The sequence below is a fragment of the Numida meleagris genome, chromosome 2 (assembly GCF_002078875.1).
Source record: "Numida meleagris isolate 19003 breed g44 Domestic line chromosome 2, NumMel1.0, whole genome shotgun sequence".
Lineage (NCBI taxonomy): Eukaryota > Metazoa > Chordata > Aves > Galliformes > Numididae > Numida > Numida meleagris.
Window position 1 is genome coordinate 60,887,037 of NC_034410.1, and position 18,498 is coordinate 60,905,534.

Below are 18,498 nucleotides of genomic sequence, written 5' to 3' on the forward strand. Positions count from 1 at the left end.
GAGTGCCTCCAGGAGCTATGTCACCTCCCCCAGGCTCTGCTTTGCCACCCATGACTAAATCTTCACTTACATCAGAACATGAGGGCTCCTGCTGATACGTGCAAATCCAACACAGAGCCAAAGCTTTATTTCCCTTTAGCTTTTTACTTTTCTGCTTATTTTTCTTTAACATTAACTCATGTCTGCTGTTCCTTTATGACCTCCTGCAGCTCACAACTTACCTCCTTCTACCCCATGGCACAACTAAAGACTTGGTGGGTGGCAAACGTCCCATTCGCAGTGCTGTAGATAACACAAGGCTGTACATTTTTCTACAAGATTTGTGTGGTAATTATCCCTAGGCAGCTCATTCAGCAGAGTATAGTTGGAACCCAAGTGATGAGACATACCTCCAGCTTTTGCACTGCCACCCAAAGTGATGTGTCTGAGTGCCTGGTGCACACTGAGCTCTGACTGGTGCAGTACTTGATCCCAATCAGTCTCTCTAAAATCGCTCACTATTTGCAAATATGTTGAGAGAGGCCCAAAGCAACAGCTTACATCTGAAAGTTCAGGCAACAGGATGGTACAGAAGCATATTTCAGAGCTTGCATCCATTTGTGCTACTTGCCTGTGCTCAAACATGGACTGCTCTGTGACAGACAAGAAAAAAGCTGCCAAATGCTGCTGAGATGGAGCCCAGCTTCTTTACTGAGCACCAAACTAGCAGTACTTGGCAGCAGCTTACTGAGAGCTGACAGAGCAGGCCTGGGATCTGCGTGCTACTTGCAGAGCATCGGTAGCACTTGCTGCACTGCAAGGCAGATGGGACAAGGCTGCAATGTCCATATGTATCTGACTTAGAAACACAAACTTCATCCACTTCTGAGAAGCAGAAGGCTCAGGAAATGGATCCTCAGTTTCCTCTCTTCACCTTGGGCAATGTAGTTACCACCGGAACCAAGCGCCATGCATCAGCTGTTTACATGCTGTCCACTGCTTTTGTTGTGAATGAATGAGGTTAAATAACATAAGCAGCCACCAAAACTGCTGTTCTGCCTTGAAGAAATTACGTTTCAGTGACAGGAAAGTCTTGTTGACCCACCTATATTGTTTGCTATCACGTGTGCTGCTTGGAGCAGATAACAAGCAGTATCAAGAAGCATCCATCTACTCGCTTGCAGCTCTCAGGAACACCAGGGTAGCCCAGATCCCTTCCACCTCGGATCTCTAAGCATGGACACAACAGCTTGAATGAAGAGGAAGAACCACTACACATGGGGCTGAGAAAAATATATACATTTTAAGTGTATGTCTATATAGGAATGTATATAGAATCATAGAATCATAGAATTAGCTAGGTTGGAAAAGACCTACAAGATCACCAAGTCCAACCATCCACCTACCACCAACAACCCCACTAAACTATGTCTCCCAACGCTATATCTAAACGTTTCTTGAACATCTCCAGGGACGGTGCCTCAACCACCTCCCTGGGCAGCCCATTCCAGCGTCTGACCACTCTTACACAAACACACGCTCCAGACCCCTCTGGCACAACTTACTCTAGCACCTGGAGCACCAAAAATGATTGTAACCAAAGTATTCTTTTAAGTTGTAAAGTCAAGTAGCCTCAGTTAAGACTGTACAAATAGATTTCATAGCTACAGTTCTTAGCTTTAGCATTCACCCATGTGCATTTTATCACTTCTTTTCTCCACACAAATCCACTGCCTCATTCACTGCCAGTAAATTAAGTATTAGTCAGGGGCTGCACTCTAATAAGTCTAGAAGGGCCCTGCTGTATTTACTGCAGAAGTCATATGCTGCTGGTATGGTGAATGTGGCTAGTAGAAAGAAAAAAAAAATCAGTCTCCTATTTAAAAAAATCAAAAAGTTTCCATAACTTCAGAATGCACCTGAAAGTACTGAAGTTCCCACAAAAAGCTTATTACCTTATTTAACCCCAAGCTTCACAAACTGATCACTTCATATTCCTCCAATTCCAATTAATTACACTGAAAAAATGCTGGCCTGCTTTGCTGAACTGGTAAGCATGCACAACAGCAATAAGAAGCAGAGGTATATATTACGTATTTATCCAGTGGTTTAAGAAAGAGGTTGTATACAATTTAGTTTTTTTTTATTATTATTATTTTCCTTCAGTTTCACAGGAGTTTTTGACTTGATTTTAGTTTTCAGTTAAGCACACCTGTGAGCAAAGTTAGGTGAAAGCCAAAAATAGTTTTCAGCAAATATTACCAGTAATTCAAACATTTGGCTTTGTTAATTTTCAAAAATCAAACTGTTTGAGGTACTGAGTTTAATACAAAAATCATGTTTTGTATGGAAATGAAAAGCAATGCTTCAGGTTGCATATTTTTCCTCTCACAGTAGTTGGCTGAAGACTCACCTTCCAGCCTGCTAAGCAGACTGAGAGGCATTTATGGTTTAAGTGAGGTGGTTAAAGTGCCCCTTTCCCTACTTGCAGTTCCGAAGCAGCTATCAGGTGAGGTCCGTTCCATGTGACAACAGGAGTGGCCTTCAGTTCATGAGTGGGGACCAATTACGGGATCTGTACCTGCAGTTTGACCCCACGAACATTGATCCTACCTGCTCACAGTCGGCCACGAACACCTTCCAGCCTGAAGAAGCAGGTAACTCTCACCGCCTGCTGCTCTACAGCTGCCCTGGCAGTTTGAGTGTATTTCTATAACCTAAACACACTTTTTCATGATTGTTGCAGCCTCTCAGTTTCCATGCACTTTCTGAACAGTGAAGCTAATTCATCAAGGTTTACAAGTCAGCCACCTACCCCTGCTCTTCTCCAAGTTCACTCAGCTCTCCTCACATCTACGTACTAACACTTTGCTCTCTGTGTAAGCATCTGACCAGAACAACTCTTCTGACCGGCTCCTCCTCAAGCAGAGCAGGTTGGATGGGTCTTTCCAGCTAAAAACATGGCCTCAGTTCCTAGTACCACCACTGATTTTTTGCCAGGCCTAGCACAAGTCATTTCACATCCTCATAGCAGTGCTTGCTCTCACCGTTGCCTGTTCAGGTTGCAGAGACTGTGTCCTTCAGCAAATAAAAAGGGAATTCAACATCAAGCAATAAATAAGCTGTTTGTGAAGCAAAGGCACAGAGCGCCTGTTCATTATGCAGAAAAAGGGGGAAAACGCCTTACAGCAGATCTGGACAGCACGTGGGTTGCACCTTATTTTCTTTCCTCACTGCTGTGAAAGGGCACAAAGTAAAATCACACAGTATGTAGAACAGCAGTCAGCCCTTTCAGTACAATGTTGTCCTTCAGAGGAGAGGGACTTAAGACTTTGTGTTTGCCTTTCTTCCTTAAATGCAGCTGACAAGGATCTCGTTAGCATTTTTATTTTAAAAAGGATTTTAACTGGGTTTGTCTTTCCATCATTTTTAGTACCATGATTTACCCTGGTAAGCCACACATCACAAAAGGATCATTTTGCTCTTGGTATCGTTTGGCAAAACAAACATATAGCCAAACTGTATGTCTCAGAATGGACTAAATAAATGAACTTACTAATTGAAATGTAAGGCTATAATCCCAACATATTAACTTGAGAAGCCCTCATTTACTTCTGGAGCACTATTTGGTTGCCTAAGATATGAAGCTGAGCATTAATAAAGAGCGTTCTGCAGCCTTTGGTTCACAGGATTTAGTACTGGTTTACTGCTCCCTAACATGAAAGCAAGCTGTGCAACTCCCTTCAAGATTTTAAGTGAACCAGAATGGTGTGTGGAACTCCTAGGCAGGTTTCATGACTCTCTTGGGCAGTAGGGGGGGAAAAAAAAAAAAAGCAAAATATCAGCATTCCCACAGTGAGGGAACATACTGCTTTTATGAAGTCTTCCACTTTGGCATAACACCTGATTGCAGTTCTGAATGATTATTGAGATAATACTGCGGGCTAGATGCAACTATCTGCCTCTGGCCCATTCATCCCTCAGGAAGCTTGCTGTGTTTGATATAGGGACAAGTTTTTAATCTTGTTCTTTAAATCCACTCCATGTTGGATGAGGAGTGAGAAATCGAGTTCAACATGCTGAACACGTTTCAGAAGTCAGGGGACAGAGGGAACAAACAACCAAACCAGCCACCCTGCAGCCGGCTGCTACTCGCACACAAAAATATAATTTCTTTTTCCTCCCTGTGAAGTGCTGCTTCTGTGCTTGAGACGCAGACAGATGGGAAAAATCCTTGCCAAGACATCCATTTTCCTCATTTGTTGGGAGCAGAGAAAGGCGACTGCTGTGTAACGTTTACTGGCAGTCTCACAGTCAGCTTACTCAGCGCCGTTGTTATTTGTCTGCTTTGCATGTGAGGGGGAGGTATCAGCATCACTATTTTAAGAAGGCAATTGTCTCGACCTCATTCTGAGCACTTCTGTCCTCCACAGGTTTTGGACAAGATATTTGCATTGTCTAGAAAAAAGCCAATGGGGAAGTCACACTTCCTGGGCTCTCTGCATGCTGCAGAGGATAGTGAAAGCATGTGGAAGGTCAGGAGCCACTGTCGTACCTTAGAGACTCCTCCAACAATTCAAGAGAAATGGTCATTTGTGGCGATCACTTTTCTGCATTTGGGAGTACAAGAGGTGAATGTTACTGAGAGCTTCAAAAATAAATATAGAAAAAGTAAATGTACTCCGTTTCCAAAGTTTCCTTCAGACTGACTCTCCTGGCAAAGAGAAGATCCCAAAGCCAAATAGCTCCACTCAGCTCCTCGCTCACCCTGTGTGTTGCGTGCTAGAAGGATTACATTACAGCTTACTGCAGCCATACCCTAAGCCCATCTAAAACTTCACTCCCTCCTCACATGACAGAAGCCCTCTTCACTCACTGAATTTTCTTAGAGCTATTTGCTGACAACTGCTGTGCTTCCTTTTCGTGCAGCCAAGGTCTCTCTTTGAAAAAGTAAGCATTTCAGAACATTCTCATTGAGGAACTGATTTTCAGTGGGCAGCCACCTCAGCACCTGAAAACATGACAGCAGCTGGTGTGTTCCCTATCAGAATAAGGACAGGGCCTCAACAATGTGACGTTTGGGTTACTTGAGACAACAAGCAGGTTTGAAAAACAAACCAAAAATGACCCCTGAAAGCATGACTGGTCAGTTAAATTTAGATTAATGATCTGCAGTGTGGAGATCAGCCTTCGCATTATGTTTGCATAATCCAGATGGTGGTCTGGCTCCTAGGCACTGTCTCAATACAAAAAAAAAAAAAAAAAAAAAAAAAAAAAAAAAAAAAAAAACCAAACAAACAAAAAAAACCCACAGAAATATTAAATAAAAGTAACCTATTAAAATCCATAAAAAGTAAGTGGAAAGACATTTTCTTCCTTGGTTCGTCTCTGTTTCAATGAAATTCTCTTTCACAGGGAAAAAAAAAAGGTGCTTGGGTCTGTGAAGATTTGGAACAAGGAAATCCTGGAATTGAAAGAGAAACTGAACAACTGGGAAAGGCAAGAACCAGATGGTTTACTACAATGCTGGATTTCCTATAGAGATAGCTATCAACGATGCACAAAGCTCCTATGTTTCTTTGATTAACATACCGTAGGTGGAGGCGAAATACATCGAATAATGGTAAGTTTCACTTTCTACAAAGTCAAAAGCCATTTTAATAGAAGTGTAACTGCCTTTCTTTTCATGGAGTTCAGAAAAAAATGCTTTCTTTCTTGAGACTGACTGAACACCCGCATTGTTCAGAAGTCAGGCCAGGCTTTCATCATTAGGTTTGGTTGCAACCAAACACAACACCTTGCAGAGCTGGCAGCCTGGGCAGGCAGCAGTGCTGTAAGCCTTGCTAGTAAGTACAGCTCTACTGAGCATGTTGCTCTTCTATCAACCTAACGTGCAAATATATAGGCATGTCTTTGCATTACCACACACCCACTCTTTTGAAGCCTAGATAGCCCCTGAGGCAAGAGCCCCGTGCAGAACAAAGCACATGTCAGCACTGACTCCCATTCTGTAATAAACACTTTATCAGTAATGAGACTAAATTGGAGGACAACAACAAGCTTAACTTTGCTCCTTGGTTTTCATCCCCTAAAGAACAAGCTTTGGAGCTACATCATTACACAGGCAATAGAAAAGATAAGGAAGCACACTTATGATGTAATTAAGTAAATAATGCCAGCCTCCCAATAGCCCACTCGCTTCTAATTATCCTGGAGTCTTCTTATCTTGCATGCCCCACTTGAGCGTTTGTTTAAGATGCTGCCAGAACGCCTGTCACCACTAGAACAAGGTTGCAAGTAGAAACCTTACAGCGGAAACCTGAAGACAGGCCTGCATGCCTGCCTCTTGGATCTAGCACCATGTTCAGCCCCCAAGCTATCTTAAAGGAAAACCACAGTGCAATTTTGAAAAGGTGAAATAAATTAAACAAGAAGTCAGAAGCAGAGATTTCACAAGCAACGTAAAAGAATATTTCGCTTGCTACTGCTTTGAGAAAATAAGAGCTTTCCAACTTTCAAAATCAAACAGCCCCAACTGGAGGTTGTTTTCAGGCTTGGTTTGTTAGGGGACGGAAGGGATCTTCAAGTTCTTTTTCTGGGGAGCCCTCAAGATCTGAAATCCAACCTGAAATTCTTCATATTTTTAGTGGATCTTTTAACCAAATACCTTCTTCAGAAGCCACGCTAGTTCGAGGTTTACTTCCTGTCCTTCACCAGTTTTATTTTCCCTCTTCTTTCACTCTTCCCTCTGTAAATGAAAGTAATGGGTCTTTATACTTCTTTAAAAGACAAGTGCATAAATAACCACCAAAAATATACCCCACAAAAGTCATGGCAGTTACACAATTAAACATTTTCTCCTTCTTGTTATGTGTTTTATTGAGGTATAAATCAGGACTGGAAGGCAATTCTGTGCAGACAGGAATTTTACTGGGGGTGCAGATCCCCTGGGCTCATCTGCAAAATGAGAAACATACCCATAGATGATGCATCTTGTCGGGTGCAAGATTCACTAGAGCTAGAGAGCACACCGTCTAGACTGAGATTTAATTTTCTCATTTAAATCAAGTGAAAAAGGACTGCACTGGATGCAGTTGCATAAAATATTTCTGTGTTGGATTAAGGAGGTTTTTACAAAGCCCAGTGACATTGAAGAAACTGCAGGCAGAATGGAGCATTGCCAAATCACAGGGTAAGCAGGAGCTGAAAGGTAGCGAGTGACTTCCTAAGTTTAGCAAGGTTTCAGACAGACTCACTTTATTCCTTCCATTTAGCAGAAATTTTCCCCTCTCCCCTAGCTAGAACTGATCTGCAGGCTCAGACATCCCGCAAACAAGTTATATTCAAATCAAACACCTCTTCTACTTCCACAAGTTGAAGCACACAGCATTGGTATTTCACCTTTCTAAGCCTTCCTTCTGCTGTCCTGTTCTGCCAGGATGACACATTTTCTGAAGCACAAGACTCAGACCACATGATGGTTTCTACAGCACCCTGCCAGCCCCCACATTCTGTAGAAAAAAAAAAAAAAATACCAGCATTCTATTTTATTTAAAGTTTTTTTGTTTTTAACTCAGCCCCCACTATTTTATCTGCGTCTGCAGTTGAAGACAACAAAGCTAACCACCCTGGTCCGTGGAGACAGCTGCATCACAACGTGCCCTCCCTGAGGACACCCTCCCATAAGTGTCAGGTTTTTGATGTGCATCTCCTGATGCTTTGTCATACAGCCACCTGAGCTGCTCTGCACTACCTGCCCAGTGAGCTGTTTCAGCCCCTCAGCTCCTGCACGAGATCTCTGGCTTCCAGCTGAATAGATACACCCTGACTAATTATGAGGTTTCCAAAGAATAGCTAATCTCAGGTCAACATCATCATCAGGTTTTGAGTCAGGTTTCAGTAGCATTGTCTGGACGGAGATAGGCAAAGGCCTCTTGAAATGGGGGGAGAGAAATAAAGATTAATAACTGTCTTAAAACCTACAAGACTGGGAGGGCTGGAACAAGTCCACATAAGGAGGGTGAGAGCTGACAAGAGAGCGCAATACTTTCAGCCATCTGTTTTGTTTCGTACTTTAAAGGTGCAGTAAAATGTATTTATACCCAATTCCTCAGTTTACAAGGAAAGCAGTTGCCTTGCAGGCTTGAAAAGTGGCCTCAGCTGAGCAGCAGCTCTCCCAGCCTGGATTTTGGGGATTACACCTCACTCCATGAATAATACTTTCATTCATGGGGGCCAAAGTTTTCCATCCATAGCCTCTACTGCCAGTTAACATGGATAGTTTATGTTCCCCTCCACTGAAATTCAGCAAGATGAAAGTCTGAAGTAGCAACTGCCTGAAACACACCTCGTGACAGGAACATTGTGTGCAGAATTTTAAGTGATTAAAATTACCACGGAGAAATCTGGGGTTTGTGTCCAGTGAAGCAGCAAGGAAAACAGAATACCTCATAACAGATCCTGAGGAAAAACACTGAGTGCTTTGATTTTCTTATAAAATACAAGCTTCTGAGTAGTTTGAACAAAGCAACTCACCAGTGCACACTGGGCACTGGTGGTTTGTCTAAAGGAACTCTTCAAGGAAACATGGCTCTGGGAGCAGTTCCTGCATTTGCTGTTCTTCAGTGCAGAAGTCATGTCAGATTCACCCTCAGGAGATGCTGGCAGACAAAAGAATGCTCTGCTTTGTGCCTGCGCCTAAGCCAGCAGCTCCCAGACCCCAGGTGGCTCAGGCCTCTCTCCTTTCCCAGTACGACACTGCACACATCGGGTACATCTCGAGCTCTGCTCTCTTGGAAAGCAACAAGAACAGGAGATACAGCTAGAAGGAGAAGTTAGCATTGTGATCCCTGATCAAACAGAGAAGGTATCAGCAAGTGACAAGGCCAAGGACAGAAAAGAGAACAAGGGACACAACTGCTGTGATCACCAGCCATTGAGTGACCAGGATGTCAAGGGTTAGGTTGCTGCAGCTGCACTGACTCCTCATACAGTCATTAATAGTGCCCTACACAACTAAAGACAGCCTCTAGTCAATATGTTTTACTGCTGTGTAGGGTTGCCACAGTGTCTATGTGGCTCACTAGGATTTGCAAAAGCAGGGGCTACAATACATTTGTCACAGCCAAAGTAAAACTTCTTTATAGCTATAAGGAGCCATTTTACATAAGCCACACTTGAAATGCATAATCGGTGCCATTATTCTGCTGGAGGAGGGGGAATCCAGAATAACAAGCTAAATACAGGTAAATACAAAGGGTCTGCCTGAAGCAATTAACAGGGAGTAGGATGAAAGGGAAAAGCCAAACAAAACAGCCCCCCTTTCTTTTACAATTTCTCTAGATTAATACAAGCCAGAAACACTCACATTTTCACAAGAAAGACCAACCTGTAATACCTCCAAAAAAGAATGAAGCTAAGATAAATGCGGTAAGGTAAGCCACCTGCAACCCTTATGCATGCAGGAGCACGTCTATTCAGGTGAGCAGGGCCAGCCACAACACCTGCAGGGCAGGCTCAGGCTCCAGGTAATTTTTTGCCTTTCAAAACAAAAACAAATGTAAGGCTTTGGGTTTCCGCAAATGAGCATAAATATTTTCTTCTAGGAATTCTTGTTGTTTTGTTTTTTAAACTAACAAAGAGCACGCTAGAAGTGAAGTAGCTCTCTGAAAACACCTTCAAGATTTATTTACTTTAATCCTAAAGCAAGGGTATCTATCAGCTACCAAAGTCCCATGAATACACACATTTCTTAGCAGCAGCATTAGAATGCCATTAAAGATCACAGATCCACCAAACCTCTCTAGAAACAATAACGGCTTTGTTTTCCTGCTCATTTTCTGGAACACTTTTTTAAGGAGTCTTATTTAATTTAATTCCTCCCCTTTCTCTCATTCACAAGATTTCCTTATGCTCACGATTACTTATTTGGCATGGCATTCTCATTTAAGAGACCAGCCAAGCCCTGTTTACATATGGGACATAGACTTTCCACTTGAGTAGAGCAGGGCTTTGCAGTTTATAGATACAAACTAACTCAGGGTGAATAACCTCAAGCCTAGAAAAGTTGAGAGGGGGGTACCTACATATTCCTTTTTGTGAGTCAAATCAAAAGTGTATCATCACCTTTCCACAACTTTTGCACTGGACCTTGATCCCCACATTACATCTTGAAGCTATCTCTGCTTCAAAACCTTAGAAACATCTTGACTATGTGCAGCTGGGTTGTTAGATGGGGCTGCAATGCCACTAGCAGCTGTACCCTAAGCCCGCTTAAGGGGAGAAAGGAAAAATTAAATGTGTGTTGCCCCAGGCTCTCTGCTCAAGAGCTCAGAGGCAGCCCCAGCCCCAACTCCTCCTTCTCCCAGGATTCTTGTTTTGTAGTTGAAGCCAAAGCTATTTGCCACGGGTGGAAAGACTTCTTTCAATGAGTTGCAGATCTTGCCTCACTGATGCGAGCTCAGTGCATTGGTCCAGACTGGGCAGCAGAGGCACACATCCCTCCATCATGGAAGCAAACATCAGTGGCCATAACCTAATAGGTCCTACCTGCCTGCCCACAGCTATGCCATCCTTAGCAGCTGCAAACACCTGGAAAAAAAAAAAAGTAGTGGTTACATCCCCTCCGTGATAATGAAGTATTCAAGCAACAGCCATTGTTTATTCAAGGACCTAATAAGAGATGACTGTGGCTATTTTCTACTTAAAATCATTAGTTAAACAGCAATTGATTGCAGATGGAGAACAGTCATTGTGTTGTATTACCAATGACTTTCTTCCTGGAATTTAAGGGCAGATGCAGATTAGCAGAGCTGTTCCCTCAAGCTGTATGCGCTGCAAGGTGTGGCTACACTCGGTGTTTACAAGCTGTTACCACTTCTCATCATGGGCTTTTTCAATTCCTGGGCATGTCAGCAAGACTTAAAGTCTCATGGAGAGAACATGAGAGCAGCTTGGTTTGTCTGCTATCAATCAAGGATTGCTGACATGCTTTAACTGTCACTTAATAGAAAAGCTATCCGCTACTGGCAATCATTATTTGATTATTCTCAACTGCTTTCAAAAGAAGACCTCAGCAACCCTGAACAGAGACTGGCAACAAGGCACCTAAAGAGACATTTTATGTTTCAAGTCTCCCAAGTGAAACATAAAAGACAGCTCAAAACAAAACAATGAATTTGGTTGGGTAATGCCACTCTCCCTGCACTGCCAGGACAGGCCTAGAGGTTCCAGCTCAGTCTGTCCAGTCCCATCTTTCTGCCTTAATACTGAGATGCGTGCAAGATCCTGCCCAACATTTTCATCTGGTGCTTATTAAAAATGAGACCAAGCTAACTGAAACAAGCAGCGGGAGTTCTACCAAGCAAATATCTTCAGAAATCTTTACTGGCTCCCAGAACAGTACAAAACTCCACTGCTGAACCCTTCTCTGCAGCCTGTCTCTCAGATCTCTCTGCCATCAGATTCCACAGTCCTCTAATTTTTTCCCTTTGGTCCTCAAGTGAGAGGTGTCCTCCTGACTCAAGGGCCCAGGTTACAGTGCTGCAAAGTATCCTGAGTTTACAATGATTTCAGCAAATGACAGTGCTGGTAGCGCCTTGTAGGACCCAATTCTCTGCATTTAACTGTATGGTATGTATACAGCTATTGTAAGAAAGTACTGATGGATCTTTTGCCTGGTGTGCTTTCACCATCTGATAGAGCTTCTCTATACAGTACTGCAGCCGGAGCACACAGGAATCACCGTACTTCTTTCAAAATCTAGTCCAGAGTGCTGGTTTTGATGAAAAAACAGCTGCCTAGCTAAGTCACAAATAACCCACCAGTTTCCCCAAAGGGGAAGCTTGTCCCTAACTTCTATCTAGATGATAGGTCAGTTTGTGCCTTGGGTCTGAGCATTTGCAGCCCTTCCCACATCTGCTATAAGCCCTCAGATAGCTGCTGGTGTCCATATTACTACCAGGACAGATAAATCTGCCGATAGCTTCCCTTTCCAGGATCCCCAGGCTCTGTGTGACCAGTTGTTAACCTTGCCATCCTTCCCACCATCAGCCCTCAGGTCATTCAGAAATGCTGATGATGGCAAAAGTGCATTTACCTGTTTCTTTTTTTCCTTTTTTCTCCAAACAGAAGATTCAGGGAAAATATTTTGATACCAGTTGCAAAAGGCTTTGTTTAGTACCATACATAGCAGCTGATAGAGTTAATTCCTGACAAGGATTACAGTAATTTAATAACAAAGACATATACTGTGAACTCTCCCCAGTGTTACGTTACATTTCAGTCTAACATCTGATTGGAGATCCAGATTCTGATCAAATTTGGAACAGGTGATATGCAGGATCTAGCAAACTCAGCAAAGTCACCCTGATTTTTCTTTCACATAGCCTTTTTCTATCAAATACCATGATAAATATTAAGTGCCATAATTGGAATTTTTTTCTTGTATGAATTGTTTTGTATTATTTCTCAATAGTAAACAGCATAAATAAATTCTTAGTTCTCAGGAATAAGGAATATATCTGATGCCACAACCCCACGGCTTGGTAACATTAATACATAAGTTAGCACTGCCTCCAGTGTGAGCAGTACAGGGGAATGGCATTTGCTAACTTGTTTAATAGCATTATGATGAACTTGTAGATTCAGATTGCAGGAGGAGAGAGAGAGATTTGTTCTTAAGCAGCAGGACTGCTGGGAACACATTGTGTATGAGTGTTGTTTTGTGCAATATCATCTGCAAGCTTTTATTTTAGATTCTCTTTCCCCCAAAAAAGTATGGCTAGGCTTTCCTAAGGGTGAGAATAGATTTTATAGTAGATGATTGTGACCTAAAACTTCATTGGGCCTCAAAATAAAATTCCATCTTTAAAGAAGCAGCTGCAAATACAGTAACATTCACGTATTAATCATCTGCTGGCATGGCACACCCTGGGAAAAAGGCTAATTAAAAGGGATTTGCAGAAGGTCATCTAGGATTACCTTACACTGAGAGCAGAGGCAAGACAGCTGGGTTATCAGTGTTTTTTGAAAGTTCTAATTAAGATTCCAGAAAACAGAAATTATACCAAGAAACCAAGTCCTCCAACTTCATCTACACTAGAAATACACTCTGTGTCAGTACTGCAAACACTTGCGGCTTTAGGAATCTTGGAAGAGCGAAGATTGTGGCTCTGTTCTCTCTATAACATGAATCAAGCTCCTGTAAAATATGAGTGCAATGACTTCTGTTTACAACAGCAATGGATGGAATACAGACTGATAAGAGAAGGCAGCAAAGTACTGCTGATATTACCAGCTGAAGCATGTGATATGCTGGACTTGTTTCCCAGTAAACTAAATTTTTTATCAAATTACAGAGCTGAAATCACACTCTGCCCTTCTAACAGCAGAAGGTATAGATTTAGCAAAAAACACACACTCTTAAGTTCTTGAATTTTTAAAAAGGAAACCAGAGAATGGGTACCTCCATCTCCTTTAACACGGGTCTTCATTTGGAGTTGCTGCTATGTACTTCAGGCACAGGTGATACAGACTCCGTAACTGAGGAGGAGCTGTGTTCCTTCACTTTGCACCCATCACTGGACCTCCCGTCTTAGCATTATGACATGGGTTTAGATTGTATTTTGAATTGCTGAAGGATGATGACTAGAGAGGGCCATCAGCCGTTAAGTTCAGGTCCATGTCTGAAACAGTTCCAAATCTGTTCAGAGAAGTGGGTCATGAGGATGGGAATGAAGTTTTGGTTTTGCTTTGGTTCACTGCATAGAAAGCAGTCAGCTACAAAATTACGCAAGGGACCATCCCTAAATTTGTCTAGGTTCATGGCCTGGGCTTGGACCTATTTATGGTAACAACTGCAAAAGAAATTGCAAGAGAGAAGAAGAAGATAAAATAATTGCTTAAATTCCAGTAGCTCCTGGAAAAAAAATGTATTTGACCTTTATTATCTACTAACTTCTAGCTCTAACCCTTTACTCCATTTCTTGCTTTTAAAATACTGTTGCTGGCACAGTGGAGTCCAAAGAGAAAATAGACTCTGGAAAAAGTGTGAGACTCTGGGGAGACAGTTATTTACTGGCAGTTTCACAACCACCCCTGCACTTCTAATGAAATTTCATTTGTCAAATTCAGTGCAACTTGGTGACAAGCCAAGCCTATTCTGCCTGCCTTTTAGCTCAGAAACATCCTTTTGGTCTCCCGCTCCTAAGTAGTGCCTTTATTTCATTTGAGAAACCTCATGAGGAAAAAAATAATTGCAGCTTGTAATTAAAAAGCCAGTCTCAACCTCTCATGGACACGACTTCTTATTTTAGTATGAAAACGGAGTTAAAATTTTGAAACAGTGTTAACACCATGCTTAATAAAACATGCTCATCACCAGCAGTACTTCACAGGCAAATGCATTTAGCTGTGGCCAAAAAAAAAAAAGCACAACTAGTGTTTTTTTGGTGGATTCATCATTGTCTGGGATGAGGCCATTTAACAGGATTTGGGATTGAGCATCCCTCCAATGAAGGATGAAAGCTTCTAGAGGAGGGATTGGTTCTCACGTCTTATTAAAGTTTTTTAACGTGTGAGGCCTGGTTTGTGTAAATAGCTTGCATTACATTCCAGTGGCGGGTAAGACAGTTCAGCTATTTGGCTTCTCCCAGTTAAAATGCTTCTTTAACCCCGCTGAAATATTTTGCGTGCTCAGGACTTATGGTAGAGTTGTCAACAAAAGCAGTCAGATAATTTATTTGGTTTTAATGAAAAAGAGAATTCAAAAAAGAGTTAACAGAAACTGATCTAACTTCTCCCATTGTTAGGAAAATAGAAGTAGAAGAAAAAAAAGTCATGATTTATTTTAGACAGCCTGAATAGCTGGAGACAGCTGAAATATGGCGGGGAAATTACCACCCTAAACAAGTTCCTTTGAGCAATTTGATGATAATGCTTTTTTTTTCTGCATGAATGGAATGTACATACCATTGATCTGCTTGGCAATTTGCACAAACAGCTCTTTCTGAGGTCCTAACATCTCTCTGTATTCTAGAATGGAAAAAAATGAACATGATGCAGAGAAGTACAGCAGTGTGATTTGGCTGGGGCACGCTGCCTAACCTTGTAAATGGATATGAGCAGTTCTGGTCCCTCCCATGGCCTGAAAGCATATCCATCCTACAACCAACCTATGGGTGCTGTTCCACACACCCCGTGAGGTTGTAAATGTCCACATGCCCTTTGCTGAAACTTGCCAAAGAACTTTCTATTCTAAACTCCCTGAATTTCGTGGAAGTGTTACTGCTGTGGTGTCCAACATCTCCTGGCTGCTCATCAGGTGATGTGACTGCCCTCTGCCATAGAACTCAGCCTGAGATACTGAACGTCCTGCTCTCATTGAGCTCAAAGCTGCTTGGTGCCTAATGCATGCTAAATACAGATCCTACACCAGGCTTCATCATGAAACCCACCCAAAACCCATGCCCAAGAGGAGGCTATGAGTACTCAGCCTCTCCTCTATAGAAAGGCACAATGACTAAAGCTTGTTTCTGGGACACAGAAAGAGCAAGGTGGGCACTCTGATTTGTAGCAGTAGTGGATTAAGTTCGGCACAGTTCGGCCTCCTGTCTAATTTGAGTTTAATCTTAGAAAATTAGGGTTTAAGGAGACCTCATGAGATCACCTAATACAATTTGTTGCTCAGAGGCAGGGCAGATATCCCTAGGCTAACTCCAGTAGTTGTTTATCTTCATGCTCTGGAAAGCATACAAGAAAGTAGAGTCCCTGTCTACATTCAGATACCTGCTTCAGTACTTTAAACTTCTAGACTTTAACTTTTTTTGTCTTAGGGTTAGCTAACTAATACTTGCTTTAAATGTAGCTGTTTTCTTCCTCTCCTATCATGTATGAAAAACATCAACTTGATCTAGAAATAGTGAAATGTAAAGTCAAAGTTAAAGCTTCCCATTCAAGCTAGTAGTTAGCAGACAATGCTGCAGAGTGAAATAAATGGGAGTCACTGAAAAACATGTTAACTGTCAGTGCTGGGGCCTCCATCTGGAGCTGCGCTGAGGATGTGGCAGCATTTTGTTTATTTTCAAGGGAGAGGTTAAGCAGTCACTCAAGGGTTTGTAGGAAAAGCCTGGGGCTGGAGATTACCATGTAGCTTTCTAATTAGTCTGGAATGAAAATAGGTCTAAATCCATTGGGTATACAAAATATGTTTGCATACTCAGTAATTGATTATAATTATGGTTCTCTATAACAACGGTAAATGCCTAGATGTTATTTTGTAACCAAAGGCAAATGGGTAGCGTATTTGTTATACTTAAGCTGACAAAACTTTTTGAAAGAGTCCACCACAATAACATTCCAGGCACAGGGAGAGCTGTCATTCATCTGCTGTCTGGTAAAAAAAATAAAAATGCATTACTCCATAACATTATCCTACTGAATAGTTGATGGATTGCAATGAATTACACATCTCACTTGCTGGAAGAATCCAATGAAGTACACATTAGGTGAACAGTCTAACTTGGTCCTACTTTAGCCCTGTATAAATAACTCACTCACGTACTTCAGCAGCAAAAGAACAGGCTTACTCATGAGAAACTGATGGAGAAGCCTAGCCCTCACTTCTTTACTCAGAAGAAATCATTTAAATTAATCAAGCTGAGATTCAAAATACCTAAACACTGACACAAACTATAGGATGAATATGTGTGAACTATCAGCCATAAAGTACCTAAAATACTATCCTAGCTATTGGGTTCTAATTTCGGTAATCAGACTTCAATATACAGGAAGAGATTTTCTGCTGCAGAAATAGAAGCTATGCAAAAGTGCAACCAAAGTCTGGTTAACATGTAGGGAAGTAGGGATTAGCAATAATATGTATGTTGAAGGCATTAGAGCAACCACACACATTCGCTTGCACTCCCTCAAATTCCCTTCCTGAAGCCAATTACCAATGCAACCTACGTAAAAGTGAAACAGGACAAAATAGCACTTCAGGGATTAGTCTTGTTTAGTGCATTGTCAATCTGTATGTGTGTGTGCTGTGGGGAGTGTGAGTGCCTGATTTTCAAAGGAAATGGAAGCATAAGAGATAACGGTTTCTGTGTGTGCTTGCATCAGTTTCTTAGAAAAGATGACCATGTGCATGTATGACCATTTATCTGAACTTAAGAAACTCACAACTCTTGCCTTCCAGGGAACTAGGGCTGGTAGCACACCCACAGTCTAGCCCAGGGAGATAAAATATCAAGTTATCTGTGAAGTCACTGATGTACACAAAGTAATACCACCAAAACCATCTCTTTGTAATGCAGAAATTCCCTTTATAGGAGTTATCAAGGTGCAAGTTGATCCTGCACATCAAAAATACTGGGGATTTGTAAGGGATTTTGCAAAAGAAGACCATCTGCCTGCACATAGGAGCACCCCTACACACTTCATGAGCCAGCTTCTTTCTGCACTTTTATTTGTGATTAAACTTTGGCAACAGATGGGATGTGCAGGTCTGGGAGATATTCGACTTATGGGCATTCTCAAAGCTACCTGCTCAGATTTCCAAATATTTGGAAGAGTTTTGTGTATTTAAACATACCTTATTGTGTTTTTGTGGATGAGTTCCAGATCTTATGGTGTTCTGTAAATGCTTCTGGTTACCTCCTTTATGGCAGCCTGGATTTCAGATGAGGTCTTAGTCACAGTATCAGGGGTAGGCCCTTTAAAGTCATAGAATCATAGAATCATAGAATCATAGAATCATAGAATCATAGAATTAGCTAGGTTGGAAAAGACCTACAAGATCACCTAGTCCAACCATCCACCTACCACCAACAACCCCACTAAACTATGTCTCTCAACGCTATATCTAAACGTTTCTTGAACACCTCCAGGGACGGTGACTCCACCACCTCCCTGGGCAGCCTGTTCCAGCGCCTGACCACTCTTTCAGAAAAGTAGTATTTCCTAATGTCCAGCCTAAATCTCCCCTGGCGCAACTTGAAGCCATTCCCCCTCGTCCTGTCACTAGTTACAAGAGAGAAGAGGCTGACCCCCAGCTCACTACAACCTCCCTTCAGGTAGTTATAGAGAGCGATGAGGTCTCCCCTGAGCCTCCTCTTCTCCAGACTGAACAATCCCAGCTCCCTCAGCCGCTCCTCATAAGGCCTGTGCTCCAGACCCCTCACCAGCTTCGTCACCCTCCTCTGAACACGCTCCAGGGCCTCAATATCTTTTTTGCAGTGAGGGGCCCAAAACTGGACACAGTACTCGAGGTGGGGCCTCACTAGGGCTGAGTACAGAGGGAGAATGACTTCCCTACTCCTACTGGCAACACTATTTCTGATACAAGCCAGGATGCCATTGGCCTTCTTGGCCACCTGGGCACACTGCTGGCTCATGCTCAGTCGAGCGTCGACTAATACCCTTGGTCCATTTCCTCCATACAACTTTCCAGCCACTCTGCCCCAAGCCTGTAGCGTTGCCTGGGGTTGTTGCAGCCTAAGTTCAGGACCCGGCACTTGG

The 18,498-nt window shown here is 42.4% G+C and overlaps 1 protein-coding gene and 1 long non-coding RNA gene across 2 annotated transcripts in view; one reads left to right on the plus strand and one right to left on the minus strand.

The window, feature by feature from the left end:
- Positions 1-17,748, minus strand: part of LOC110393148 — a 52,317-nt gene extending 34,569 nt beyond the window's left edge. Inside the window, exons 1-3 of the long non-coding RNA XR_002434815.1 lie at positions 10,528-17,748; positions 7,381-7,490; positions 6,647-6,727 (exon numbers count right to left, since the gene is read on the minus strand). This is a non-coding gene — a long non-coding RNA (uncharacterized LOC110393148). The remainder of the gene's footprint in view (positions 1-6,646; positions 6,728-7,380; positions 7,491-10,527) is intronic.
- Positions 1-18,498, plus strand: part of NEDD9 (neural precursor cell expressed, developmentally down-regulated 9) — a 93,751-nt gene that overhangs the window by 19,715 nt on the left and 55,538 nt on the right. Inside the window, exon 2 of the mRNA XM_021385693.1 lies at positions 5,395-5,602. Within this exon, the coding sequence (XP_021241368.1) occupies positions 5,600-5,602 (3 nt within the window). The 5' untranslated portion in view covers positions 5,395-5,599. The remainder of the gene's footprint in view (positions 1-5,394; positions 5,603-18,498) is intronic.